General features: G+C 41.7%; 1 protein-coding gene across 7 annotated transcripts in view; it reads right to left on the bottom strand.

The window, feature by feature from the left end:
• Positions 1-14872, bottom strand: part of ASAP1 (ArfGAP with SH3 domain, ankyrin repeat and PH domain 1) — a 372441-nt gene that overhangs the window by 73658 nt on the left and 283911 nt on the right. For all 7 annotated transcript variants that reach the window (XM_043539090.1, XM_037892008.2, XM_043539091.1 and 4 more), the window contains 2 exons: positions 14444-14492; positions 688-851 (listed from right to left, as the gene is read on the bottom strand). In XM_043539090.1, the coding sequence (XP_043395025.1) occupies positions 688-851; positions 14444-14492 (213 nt within the window). The remainder of the gene's footprint in view (positions 1-687; positions 852-14443; positions 14493-14872) is intronic.

Genomic DNA, 14872 nt, shown 5'->3' with positions numbered 1-14872 from the left:
GTCCTCAAGCTCAGACAAGGGAAAATGACTGACCTATAATTCTGCTGCTCTGAAGAGATCATTCCAAAAGGATTCTTACACTGAGTCTTTGCTTCCTGGCACAAATCTGGGAAAACTACCAAAGCTCTGAAGATTTTTGGCACCGATGGGTAAAAGGATAAAGCATGAACCAGGACACCCTATTGACAGTTGTGTCAAGCGCTCAGCTTAATTGCCAACCAATAAGAGGATGGTTTGTGCATCGCCCTATTACCATTGTCCTTAGGGTCAGAAATTTTAAGATCTTTGGCAATTCCACAAGTCTCATGCTATGAAGCTGAGATCCAAGAGTAAGACTGCTGGAGGATTACATCTTCCTTAATCACTGCCTGAGCACGACTCACTTCCAAGTAAGTAGCTTACAAAAACAGTGATGCTAAGCAATTTCCATTCCACTGAAATAAGGATCTGGAGAGAGTGCAACAACATCAGCAGTTCAAATCCCACAGTGGGGCTTGAACTGCTGAAACTGAGTGCAGACAACACACAACAGTGATGGATGAGACTCAGAACACTTGCTCTTTTAAACTAGGGTTGAAGGCTGATCTACATATTGCTTAGAAAGTTAATCTGCACTCTAAAAACTTTTTAAAAATGTTATTTTGCTTGAAATAAGACATTTGGTGACATTCATGTAAATTAAGATACCTGGTGATCCACAATCACAACAGACTTCATTTCCGGGTAATCTCTGTATATCATCAATAATGGCTTTTGTTAGATCCTCTAAACTGTTTTCCCCTGTGCTCTGCTCTCCGCGGAATGCCATGTTTAATGCTTCTTCTTTACTGTTAGTCAATACTGATATCCATCTAGTATAAAATGAAGGGTTTTTATGAAGATTGTTTTGCAAATACAACTTTACCTATAAACTATAGCAAGTTTGCAGGTGAAAGAACAGGGTAGATGTGGAGGGGAGGGAGTATACTGTGAGACAGACTGAAAAGTTAAAAAAAAAAAAAAGCAGAAGTAAAACAAAAATGAGAGGAGGAACAAAGTAAAACAAGGGGAAACGATTTTTAAATTGCTCATCAAAAAGGGTTTGAATTAATGTACTGCAACAATGTGTGCCATCATATATAATTCCTGGTTTCTGAAGTGGGTTAAATCCTGGGAGTGGATAGAGACTAAGGGCCAGATTTGGAATTTAGGTTCCTAGGCACTTTTGAAAATATCACTAGATACTTATCTGCATCTTTAGATACCTAAATTCTTTAAAAAATCTGGCCCTGAGTCTTTTGCTACAATAGCCCATATACAAGGACTATGAAGGCCAAATAGATGGAACAGGTCAGGAGTAAAAATGGGACAGGATTTTAGAAAGGAGGAGAAAGATGAGAATAGAGAGTAATGGAGTAACAGTAGTGGCCAACATTAAGATTATAACTGGTAACGTGATCTTACAGATACCAATCTGCAACTCAGTCAAGTTAAAACAAATCAACAAAGAGTTAAAAGTTGTTTCAGGTACTATACCTGTGCTGAGTCTACCCACTGATTTTTAAGGTTTATACAACAACATTTCCCTATTTTTAAAAGTGTATTTCTCACACTTCCTGTTGTGTGAGAGTCCCAAACTAAGAGGGGCCATTGACTGACAGATTTTACAAGGGATTTAGAAAAAATGGCTACACACTAAGTGCTGTCTAATATATCAAATTAGCAAGCTGAAAAAACAAATCAAAATAAGAACAAAAAACAGGTTTTTTTCCCTCCAATCCCTTTCAGCTACAGTAATTGTTTGTTACTTGGAGCTAAAGCAGATAAAATAGCACACTTCTGTCTAAAAATGCTCAAGCTCTTCTTAACCAATTTCCTGCTTAGATATTTCAACTTTCTATACTCAATGTGTGATTTTTTTTTGTTTTTGTTTCGTTTTTTTGCAGTGTCCTGTAATGTCTAGGTTCAACTGAATGGATTGATGATGAAACTTTAGACTTAATTTCATAGTCTCTAGCGTGCAAATACTAACATATGTGAGTAACTTTAGAGACGTAAGTAGTTTAATGGGGAAATCATACAAATAAAGTTACATCATAAATGTTTGCAGAATCAGGGCCTGAATTTGTATTTCCACTCACATATGCACTTTTTGTTTTGTGATTAATGCGCAAAAGATGAATCTGGGAACAAATGGTCTTTTCCAAAAAACTTGCAAAGGAAGGTTAGTAAAAGCCAGTTTAACATGCCCCCTTCCCCTCCCACCCCTGAGAAATGTAAGCATTTCCAATATTTTCCCTCTATAGTTCTGTGTACAGAAAACAATACATGTGCTACACATAATCTGAATTTGTAAAGTAAAATATATAAACACACTCTAGGTGGCAGTCATTTGCAATTTTGCTAATGAAGACCAGTTTGTGAAAACAAAACAAAAAGAAAGTATTCTTGGCTTCTGATATTAGCATAATCCAGATAAATGTAGGTAATGTACAAGCTGAAATATCTGTTCATTTAGAAATTGGCAACTGGCTTAAAGAACTCGTCAGCAGCTACAGTTATTATGGTTCCAATTTAATTGCAATTACGATAAATAGAAATTAACATCGAATGTCAGATATACAATAGCAATTTAAAAAGCAACTTTCAATCACTATTAGAAGGAATGAAAATTAGATGAAAAATTGGATGTGTGAGCTGACCAGAGGTTTGATTAGTGTTTCAAGCATTCTTTTATTTATTACAGTTACATTTAACAATTACATAACAATTCTCTTTTTATTCCTTTTAGCCAAGGAAATGAAAAATTCTGTATAGCTGCATATCACCTGATGCAATCTCTGAAAAATTCAGAGCACAAAGCATCATACTGTGTGCTGTAGCTAGACATTATCAGCAGGGCTAATTTAACACAAACATTCATGCCATTTATAAAACACAATTGATCATTAATACTCCAAAATGGCAGAAATATATTATATACATTATTCACTGCAGAACAACCTCTTCCCCCAAACCCTCAAAACAGTAAAATGGCATTTCAACCCAATATGACATTACCAGGTGTCCTATGGTTCTCTCTCTATTTTAATTATAGCTTTGTTGTTTTGTACAGTTTCTGTTTGAAGTACACAGAATGCTTCTGCTTCACTGTATGAAGCCACTGGACTCAATGTAATATGCAAAGATGATCAGATATAAATTTGTAGTGTTAATGAAAACCGGTTGCACAGTTGTCCAATTGTATTACAGACCAGGGTTCTGCAATCTCCACCTCAATTAAGTAGTTGCCCTGTTTTCCATGCTGTTCTCTTCCTCAGATGTCTAGATATTGGACAGCTTTCTGTTTTCTCCTAGGACTCCCTTATTGCCCACAGGTTTCTGTCATTGTTCTGTTTTGGGGGCTGTGTGCTGAGCCAAGTAGCCTGCTAGGCTAGGCTGAGAACTTGCTAATGAGGTTCTAGTTTGCTATCTTTGATTCCTAATCCCTTTAGAATCCCTTGACAAGATGGCAGGGCTAACTGAGGGAGAACAGGAGTTTAAAAAAACAGCTTCTAAGCAACTAGAGGAGCTAGCGAACAGGGAAGTTTTGCAAGGGAGTTGCGAGAGGGACTGTTGGACCCAGATACACCTAATAAAAATACTCTAAACTTAGTACAATAACCACCACCCCCCCACACACAATAAAATAAAATAAAATAAACAAATCCTGCAAGACTAAAAATAATACAGGCAGGAGTCTAGCAGTATAGTGAGGGGCTATCCATTCTTTTGCACTGAATGCAGCACGTAGGACTACATACCTGTACATTCAGTGCAGGCCTTCAGAGACAGACTACTGGCTCTTTAGACCAGAGTAGCTGAACTGGAGATGCTAAAGGAGACAGAGAGGTAGCTAGAGAAGATTTTCACGGACACAGTAGCATGGTCCTGCCCCCAACCTGATAGCCTTTCTGCTGTTAAGGAAGATAAAAGTCTCAAGGAAGGAGAACGTCAAGCTAGAGCAGAGGAAAACAATCCCATAATTGGGACCCTCCTTCCAGATAATGTCCTGGTATCTTCTCGCACTGAGGATACCTCTCCGGGTGAGGGGACCCCAGTTATTAGGAAGAGACGAGTAATAGTAATGGAGGTTTTAATTATTAGAAATATAGACAGTTGGGCTTGTGATGATTGGGAGACTGGCTCAGTGAATTGTCTGCAGAATGCGAAGGTTGTGGACCTCTCGAGACATCTAGATAGACTTATGTGCAGTGCTGGGGAGAAATTGGTGCTCATAGAACATGCAGGTAGAAATGACATAGGGAAAGGTAGGAGAGAGGTCCTGGAGGCCAAATTTAGATTAAAATCCAGCATCTCTATGGTAGCATTATCTGAAATGCTTCCAGTTCCACACGGAGGTCCAGAAAGACAGGCAGAACTACAGAGTCTCAATGCATGGGTGAGATGATGTTATTGGGAGGAGGGATTTAGGTTTATTATGAACTAGGGAACCTTTTGGGAATGGAGGATCCTATATAGGAAGGATGGCCTCCGCTTAAACCAAAATGGAACCAGATTGTTGGCATGAAAAATTAAAAAGGTATTAGAGGAGTTTTTAAACTAAGGGCTCAGGGAAAGCAGACAGGTGCAGAGAAGCACATGGTTTGGACAGAGAAGCACACAGTTTCTTAGGGGAAAATTTATTCAAGGGGATACTCTATGTCCTAATAAAGAAGAGAGAATATAAGTTGAGAAAGTACAGATAAGAACTGAAGAGAAACTCTGAAATGAAAAAGAGTCCCACTCAATTACATCATATGAAGCCAGACAACTAAATATTGACAAATTTTATAAGTGCTTGTGTACCAATGCAAGAAGTCTAAATACTAAGATGGGTGAACTTGATTGCCTGTGTCAAGGTTCCTTCCCCACTCTGAACTCTAGGGTACAGATGTGGGGACCTGCATGAAAACCTCCTAAGCTTACTTTTACCAGCTTAGGTTAAAACTTCCCCAAGGTACAAACTATTTTACCTTTTGCCCTTGGACTTTATCACTGCCACCACCAAACGTCTAACAGGGATATAACTGGGAAAGAGCCCGTTTGGAAACGTCTTCCCTCCCCAAAATCCTCCCAAACCTTACACCCCCCTTCCTGGGGAAGGTTTGATAAAAATCCTCACCAATTTGCATAGGTGAACACAGACGCAAACCCTTGGATCTTAAGAACAATGAAAAAGCATTCAGATTCTTAAAAAAAGAATTTTAAAAGAAGAAAAAGTAAAAAGAATCACCTCTGTAAAATCAGGATGGTAAATACCTTACAGGGTAATTAGATTCAAAACATAGAGAATCCTTCTAGGCAAAACCTTAAGTTACAAAAAGACACAAAAACAGGAATCTACATTCCATTCAGCACAGCTTATTTTCTCAGCCATTTAAAAAAATCAGAATCTAACGCATATCTAGCTAGATTACTTACTAAGTTATAAGACTCCATTCCCGTTCTGTTCCCGGCAAAAGCATCACACAGACAGAGAGAGAGGCTTTGTTTCTCCCTCCCCCCAGCTTTTGAAAGTATCTTGTCTCCTCACTGGTCATTTTGGTCAGGTGTCAGCGAGGTTATCCTAGCTTCTTAACCCTTTACAGGTGAAAGGGTTTTTCCTTTGGCCAGGAGGGATTTTAAAGGTGTTTACCTTCCCTTTATATTTATGACAGCCTGGTATTAAGTGAGGCTATTGATATAATAGGCATTAAAGAAAGTTGGTGGAAAGATGATAATGGGACATAGTAACAAGAGGAAAAGGAATACTTGTGGCACCTTAGAGACTAACCAATTTATTTGAGCATAAGCTTTCGTGAGCTACAGCTCACGTCAGCTGTAGCTCACGAAAGCTTATGCTCAAATAAATTGGTTAGTCTCTAAGATGCCACAAGTACTCCTTTTCTTTTTGCGAATACAGACTAACACGGCTGCTACTCAGTAACAACAGGGTACAAAATACATAGGAATGACAGGAGTAGGTTGCGCTATTGGGGGAGCGAAGGAAAGGAAACAGAGTCAAATATAGTAAAAATCTTAAATGAATCAAACTGAATTACAGAATCTCTATGGATAGAAATTTCATGCTTGAATAATAATACATAACAATAATAAAGCGGTAGGACTATACTATCAACCACCTGACCAGGATGGTGACTGTGACTGTGAAATGGTCAGAGAGATTAGAGAGGCTACAAAAATAGAAAATTCAGTAATAATGGGGGATTTCAACTACCCCCATATTGACTGGTTACATGCCACCTCAGGACCAGAGGCAGAGATACAACTAGCATCAATAACTACTTCTTGGAGCAGATACCCCTGGAATACACAAGGGGAGAGGCAATTCTTGATTTAGTTCTAAGTGAAGCACAGGATCTGATCCGTGAGGTGCATATAGCCAAAGAAGTTACTCACCTTGTGCAGTAACAATGGTTCTTTGAGATGCGTCCCCCTGTGTTGGGGCTCCACTGTATGGGTCCCTGTGCTGCTGATCAGAGAACTTCAGTAGCAGTGTCCGCTGGCGCCCCCACCCCCACGGTCTCTCCTTGTGCCCTGCCTATGAAGCTAGGCAGTGCGTGCAGGCTAACCCCCCTCAGTTCTTTCTCTACCACAGAGTCATTGACAAGAACTCCAAAGTAGATGGGACAAGGGTAGGTTGTCCTATCCCTGCTCTGGAGCAGTAGCATGAACATTTTTTGTTCAGGTAAGTGGCAAACAAGTCTGTGGTCAGCATCCCCCACCTCCTGAATAGATTGTGAAGCACTACTGGGTATAGCTCCTATTCATGGTTGTGTGGGAATTTGCAATTGAGACTGTCCGCCATCAAGTTTTGTGTATCTGGGAGGTAGACCGCTGACAGCGTGGGAGATACACCAGTTTCACAGTCTCAACACTTCTGCAGAGAGGGAGGGAGACTGGGCTCCATCTTGTCGATTTATGTAGAACATAAAGGCAATGTTGTCTGTTAGGACTTTCATGGGTGACCGTCTGATTAATGGGAGGAAATGGGCGCAGGCATCCTGAACACCCTTAGCTCGAGGAGGTTGATGTGGAGGGATATCTCCATGGAAGATCACTTCCCTTGTGCCATAAGGCTGTTTAGCTGTGCGTCCCACCCTACGAGGGATGCGTTGGTGGTGAGAAGCAACAAGGGAGGATTCTTCAGGAAGGGGATCCCTTTGCTAATATTGGCTGGGTCTTTCCACCAGTCTAAGGAGGTTTTTACCCTGGTGGCCAGTGACAGGGCTCTGCCTAGAATGTCCCTCTTTGGTCTATAAACCAAGCTGAATCATATCCGAAGGCACCGCATGTGGAGTCTGCCGTGTGGTATTACTGCTGAGCCAGCTGCCATATGCCCCAAGAGTTGTAGGCAGTCTGGCTGATATTTGTGGACTGTTTTGGACAGTCTCTGTAAGTGTAGCCAGAAAGAGTAATCTGTGCTGGTCAAGGTTGGCGCCTATAAACTCCAGGTGCTGTACTAGAGCGAGGGTTGATTTCTGGCCGTTGATCTGTAGCCCAGCTCTGTAAACAAGTGCATTCTTGATTTGGTGACCTGGTGAGCCTCTTGGAGAGACCAGGCTCTGAGGAGGCAATCATTCAGGTAAGGGTAAATCATGATCCCTTGGCCGCGTAAACAGGTGGTAACTACTGAGAAAATCTTGGAAAATACTCTCAGGGCCAAAGATAACCTGAAGGGGACTACCCTGTGTTGGTAGTGATCTTGTCCCAGGGTCAATCTGAGAAATTGCCTGTGATTTGGAACGACTGATGTGAAAATATGCATCCTGGAGGTCGAGGGCTTAAAATCAGTCTCCCTGTTCCAGTGCTGGAATGATCATCGTTAGTGACCATCTTGAATTTCACAGCTTTGACAAACTTGTTGAGTGCACTGAGGTCTAATATGGGTCTCCAGCCCCCTTCCTCTTGGGTATTAGAAAATACCAAGAGTAGAACCTCTGACTTGTAGATGTTGAGGTACTGGTTCTATGGCTCCTAACTATGTCTACCTCTTGTAATAAACTCTCATGAGAAGGGTCCCTGAAGAGGGACAGGAAAGGCTGTTGTGGAGGGGGCAGGGAGACAAAATGGACAGAGTACCCATGGTGAACAATCTCTAGGACCCATAAGTCCGATGTCATATGCTTGCAGGTGCTGCAGAATGCTGCCAGATAGTGGCCAAAAGGGTGGGTAGTGATGGTAGGTTGTAGCAGTTGTGGGGAGTGAACTATCGGCACCTCATCCAACACTGGTGTTTAGACGTGGAAGGCTGGGACGAGGAACATTGCTGACCAGACGGTTTACGTCTGGAGAATTTAGTTTTCTTTCTCTGTGGCTCGTAGTATCATTGAGCTGGGCACTGGGAAGTTTCTGGTTTATGCTGGAGCTGTGGACTAAATTTTCTCTTTTGTCCCAGCACATAAATGCCCAGCATATGAAGAGTGGTTCAAGAATCCTTCAGTGTGTGAAGGGAGGCTCTGGTTTTCTCCACAAAGAGCTTAGTGTCCTCAAAGTGAAGATCTTCAATGGTTGCCTGCACCTCCTTCAGGAAACCTGACAGGTGGAGCCAAGAGTCACACTGCATCACCACCACGGAGATGGATCTGGCTGCAGTATCAGCCGCATTGAGGGCAGACTGTAGCATTGTCTTTACCACTAGCTGCCCTTCTTGGATAATGGCCTTAAATTGTTTGTGATGTGACTCGGGCAGCTACTCAATAAAATTGTTCAGTTTTGAGTAATTTGTGCAATCATATTTCACTGTAAGCACTTGGTAGTTGGCAATTTGAAACTGAAGCATGGCCAAGGAGTACACCCTCCTGCTTCCAGTCCCTATTGTAGGGAGTGGGCCTCATATGGTGTTGACGGCCATGAGAATTGATGGAGTTGGGTGGAGAGTGGGAGAAGAGGAACTCTTTCTGTAGGCCAGGATGTACTACTTTTTGTTTGCTTGCTTGCAAGTCGGTGTGACCAATGCTGGGGTCTGCCATATGGTTCTTGTGGGTCGAGAAGGGCCTCATTGACAGGGAGGGCTATTATTAAGGATGAAGTGGAGGATGTCCAGGAACTTGTGGTGTGTGTCCATGACTTCCTCCAGAGGTATCTGGAGAGAGTCAGCCACTCTCTTTGCGAGGTCTTGGAAGAGGCGAAAATCATCTGCCAGGGATGGTGAGGGACGCATGACAGCCTCATCTGGGGAGGAGAAGAATATAGTTTTTGGGGTTGCCTCTCCCTTGACATTACCCTTGCACTCCTCCAAGATTCCTTCTGGGGGCTCCGAAGCTCTGGACATCGCAGCAGAGGAAGGATGTCTTGGGGGGCTTCTGGGTGGGACTAGAAGCCCGAGAGGGATGGGGGTGGTATGCAGCCCAGGGATCCCAGTATGGCCACTGGGGTGGCAGTGGCATGGAGTCTGGTGGTGGTGCCCATGGATGGCCATACTAGGATGGTGGCAGTGGGGACATATAAGGATATGCCTGGAGGACCTGCTGGTATCGGGCACTGTAGGGGGCTTGAGATAAGTACTGGGATATCTCTGGTCCGCTATCTGAGTCCACACTGCAGAGCAGGGGAGCATGGGAAGGCAGCGGGAAAAACTCCCATGTCAAGCGGAGACCCGGTGCAGAGGTCTGGTGCCAAGGAGAGACTCTGGTACATCAGCTAAATGGAGGTCCCTCGAGTGCCAGAATTCCAGTGGTGCTGACTGGCTCGGTGCGACGAACGGTGATGGGGGGTGGGGAGATATTCTCTGGACTGGCTGTTCAGGTACTGGAAGAGGCATCGGTACAGATGGGACATGGCATACCAGTGGTGCCTTGGAGTGTTTACTCCGGTCCTTCTCCTGAGGTGCTGTTGACTTGGTGCCCATGCCCATTGGGTCTGTGGGTACATCAATGGTACCTGCCACCGTAGTCTTCCTTGAGCCATGGGTACCAGGTTTGGCCTGTCTCGGTGCTGATGGTACTGAGGATACTGAGCATGACAGGGATCGTTTGTGGCTAGCTCATGGCTCACTGTGGGGACTTCCCGCTCTCTTTTTCAACTTATGAGAAGGGTTGGTGGCTGATTTCTTCAACCCATAGCCCTTTAATGTTGAGGGCTGTGGGGAAGACTCACGTCTGTGTGGAGACTGTTGGTTTGTGTCCAGAGAAGGTCTCAGAGCTACCTCCATGAATATAATCTTCTGCCTTAGCTCTCTGTCCTTGCGAGACCAAGATCTAAGCTACTGGCAAAGAGTGCACTTTTAAACGTGTCCTGAGGCAATGAATGTACCATGAGTGTGTCTGCGATGAAGATAGCCTCATTGCAGGACAGGCACTTCTTGAAGCCTGGAGAACGGGGCATGCCCCATTTGGGGGGGAAGGGTCCCCAATAAGAAGCGTGGGAAGAAAGAAATTAAATTCTATCTATATCTCTCTACATATAAGTATAGATATATTTTAGAATACAAGGAAAAAAATAAAAGACACTAGACTACTACTAAAAACTAGGCTCTAGGCTACAAAGAAAGCATGAGGTAATAGTTGCTAATGGACTGCTAATAGCTCTGTCTCTACCCAGGAGCGGTAGAGAAGGAACTGACAGGCGTTAGTCCGCGTGCATTGACTAGCCTCGTGGCAGGGCATAAAGATCTCTGATCAGCAGCACAGGAATCCAAGTACACCTACAGTGGAACTCTCATACAGCGAAGCACCCACAGGGACACTACTTGAAGAACCACTTGGTAATACCAACCATAAAGTAATTAAATTTAACATCCTTGGGAGGAGGGGAATACCAAAGGAACCCACCACAGTAGTATTTAACTTCAAAAAGGGGAACCACACAAAAATGAGGAAGCTAGTTAAATGGAAATTAAAAGGAACAGTAACAAGAGTGAAATGCCTGTAAGCTGCAGGGAGACTAATTAAAAACACCATAGTAGAGGATCAAACTAATGGTATACCCCCAGCACCCTCCCCCAAAAAACCTCAAGAGGACCAAAAAAACAATGCCACCATGACTAAACAACAGACTAAAATAAATAGTTAGAGGCAAAAAGGCATCCTTTAAAAATTGGAAGTCATATCCTACTGAGGAAAAGAGAAAGGAGCATAAACGTTGGCAAATCAAGTGTAAAAATATAATTAGTGGGCCAAAAAAAGAATCTGAAGAGCAACTAGCAAAAGACACAAAAACAAACAGCAAAAACTAACAGGAAGACTACCAAACAATCAGTGGGGATACTGGATGATTGAAGTGCTAAAGTAGCACTCCAGGAAGACAACGCCTTTGCAGGGAAGCTAGATGAATTCTTTGCCTTGGTCTTCACTGAAGAGGATGTAAGGGAGATTCCCACATTGGCACCATTCCTTTTAGGTGACAAATCTGAGGAACTGTCCCAGATTGAGATGTCAATAGAGGTGGTTTTGGAATAAATTGGTAAATTAAATCGTTGCCCTAAACAGATATTCATCCAAGAGTTCTGAAGAAATTCAAATATGAAATTGTGGAACTACTAACTGGTATCACTTAAATCAGCCTCTCTACCAGATGACTGGATGGTAGCTAATTGCTCCAGAGGCAATAGTGGCAATTATAGGCCAGTAAGCCAAACTTCAGTACCAGGCAAATGGCTGAAACTAGAAAAGAACAGAATTATGAGACGCACTCATGGAGAATACTCAACGCAGCTTTGTAAAGTGAAATCATGTGTGTCAGAATTCTTTCATGGTGTCAGCAAACGTGGACAAGGGTGATCCAGTGGATATAGTGTCTTGGACTTTCAGAAAGCTCACCAAAGGTTCTTAAGAGAAATAAGGAGTGATGAGATAAGAGGGAAGATCCTCTCATGAGGCAGTAATAGGTTAAAAGATAAGGCAGGAATAAATGGTCAGTTTTCACAATGGAGAGAGGTGAATAGCAGGGTCCCCAAGGGATCTGTACTGGGAGCAGTGCTATTCAACATATTCCTAAATGATCTGAAGAAAAGGGGTGAAGAGTGAGGTGACAAAATTTGCAAACTATAAAAAATTACTCAAGATAGTTAAGTTCAAACCTGACTGCAAAGAGTTACAAGGGATCTTACAAAACTGGGTGACTGGAGAACAAAATGGCAAACGAAATTCAGTTGATTAGTGCAAAGTAATGCACATTGGAAAACAATCCCAACTATGCATATAAAACGATGGTGTCTAAATTAGCTGTTACCACTGAAGAAAGAAATCTTCGCGTTATCGAGGATGGTTCTCTCAAAACATCCGCTCAGTGTGCAGTGGCAGCCAAAAAAGCTAACAGAATGTTAGGAACCATTAGGAAAGGGTTTCATTATAAGAAAATATCATAATGCCACTATATAAATCCATGGTATGCCCACACCTTGAACACTGCCTGCAAATCTGGTTGCCCCATCACAAAAAAGATATATTAGACTTGGAAACAGCTGTATCACCCATCAAATTCACAAAATTACACAGACATATCTAATGCTATTTGGGTCACTTATAAGTACTTGTCCAAAACACACAGCACTTGAATAAGCAGAACTACAGGAATGTGTTGTAGTTTTTAGTGGTTCGTATTTCCAAAACAGGCAATATGTCATTAGTTTTCATCAATTTACTACCTCTAAATCCAGTAAACTTCTCAAGTCTATTTGTAGGGCTAATAAGTTCCATTTAGCAACAACAATATTAAAAAAATACTCCAGAACAAATTCATTCTCTCAGCTACTGAAGTTGAACCGTATTCCTTTATTCTGATAAAACGTACTGAAGCTTACAGGAAATAAAATCATTGTGGGATCTCAAACTAGTCTGACAAAATAATCAGAGGGGAAAATATACGCAGTAACAAATAACTACTTTAAATGACTGGGTCTCAAAATACAAAGACTAATAAAGAAAATGAAATATATTATAGCTTGATCTTTCAAATAAACGAATATAGTAAAAGCTAATTTACGGCAAATATTTCAAGATCAATTGTGCATCCAGGACATTGCTGACTAAATATTTTAAATGGCATTATTTTCTTCTCACCCAACAAATGAAGGGAAAATAACATGGTGCTTCCCAAACAGACAGTGTGCAAAGTCAGCTGTAAACATGACAGAACCGTTACCTTTCACAACCTGCAGGACTGGCCTAAAGCTTTGAAGGATTCCATGTGCAACATGAGGCTCCTTCCCTGCTCACTCCCTGTCTGTGACTGGGCCCTAAACCACTGCTTCCCCATGTCATCTACTTCTCCACCTGCCAATCAGCTGTAAAGGCTTCTCAAATGCATACAAGACAGCAAGCGTACAAGAAGCAATCTGGTGTTAAACTAGAATACAGGTGAGCAGGTAAGGAATAGTGAAGCTGAAAGGAGGGAGGCAGGCAGGCACCAGACCTCAATCTGGGCATTCCACCAGCAGCTTTCTTACGGGAATTGTCAGGTGGCAGTGGAGTGCAATGTTCTACAGCAGTGGTTCTCAACCAGGGGTACGCGTACCCCTGGGGGTATGCAGAGATCTTCCAGGCGGTACATCAACTCATCTAGATATTTGCCTAGTTTTATAACATGCGACATAAGAAGCACTAGCAAAGTCAGTACAAACTACATTTCATACGGACAGTGACCTGTTTATATTTCTTTATATACTATACACTGAAATGTAAGTTCAATATTTATATTCCAATTTATTTATTTTATAATTATATGGTACAAATGAGAAAGTAAGAAATTTTTCAGTAACAGTGTGCTGTGACACTTCTGCATTTTTACGTCTGATTTCGTAATCAAGTAGCTTTTATGTGAGGTGAAACTTGGGGCTATGCAAGACAAATCAGACTCCTGAAAGGGGTACAGTAATCTGGAAAGGTTTGAGAGCCACTGTTCTACACAACCTCACTGCTATCAAAGCCCTATGGCTACCAAAAGCAATACGCAAAAGACAAACAGAGGGATGTGAATCAGAGAACACTAGAAAGTTCTAGAGAGTTCTGCACTGGCAGGTAGATGGATAAGTCTAATGAAACAGTCTATGGGGGCAAGTAACTGCATTAATAAAGTAATGTAAATGACTAGATTCCAAAGTATAGTAAGACTCAAAGAGAAGGTGTTTTCTGTCTCCCATTTCCAGTACCGTACTCTTACATCTAAAGTGGCAGATATATAGTTTTTTCAGCTGTGAAAAAGGTGAGATAGGGTACAGATAATTATTCTACTGTCTCTTCCCCTCCCCCCCTTTCTCATGGAGTTTTTGTAGGCGTCAAACCTTTTGTAACCTTTACCACTCTTCACTCTGATGAATGGCAGTTTTCACTTACGACTTTCAGCATAACAAAAAATCCAGGGAACAAAGGCATAGAGTGTTTTTCCACTAATTGAACAAAAGTAGTTTTGCCAGTGACACATGTTTTGCATATTTCTAGAGACAGATTTAAAAATATCTTGATGACAGTGTAAACATTCTTACGCTATATACTCTTGTTCATCCTCCGCCTGAAAGTGGTATGTTCTGTTATCTGAAATACAAACAAAAATCTTTCTAATGTTGAACACACCTGACAGATTTGAAATTAATTTTAAGATGCCAAAACAGCATTTGTTACCAAAATATATTCAGCAAGTAAGGACATATGTTAACCTAAGTCAGTAAACCTATGACAGCTCTATTTTCAGTTACTAACTTTTTAATAAAGCAACAGAATTGTTGACAGTATAAGTCATTTGTATCAAATGAGGGTCTGGTGACAGATATTGTTAATGTAATACCGAAGAGGTGAGGCAGTATACTTTTTGAGTTACATTAAGTTCACTTTTTTTTGTGTGTACAGCCAGCATATTTTATGCCACGTCTTAGTCAATTTGTTGAAAACAGACACCCTTGTTTTTTTAGAATGCA

Source organism: Chelonia mydas, chromosome 2 (genome assembly GCF_015237465.2).
Source record: "Chelonia mydas isolate rCheMyd1 chromosome 2, rCheMyd1.pri.v2, whole genome shotgun sequence".
Classification (NCBI taxonomy): domain Eukaryota; kingdom Metazoa; phylum Chordata; order Testudines; family Cheloniidae; genus Chelonia; species Chelonia mydas.
This window is presented reverse-complemented; position numbering and strand designations above follow the sequence as displayed.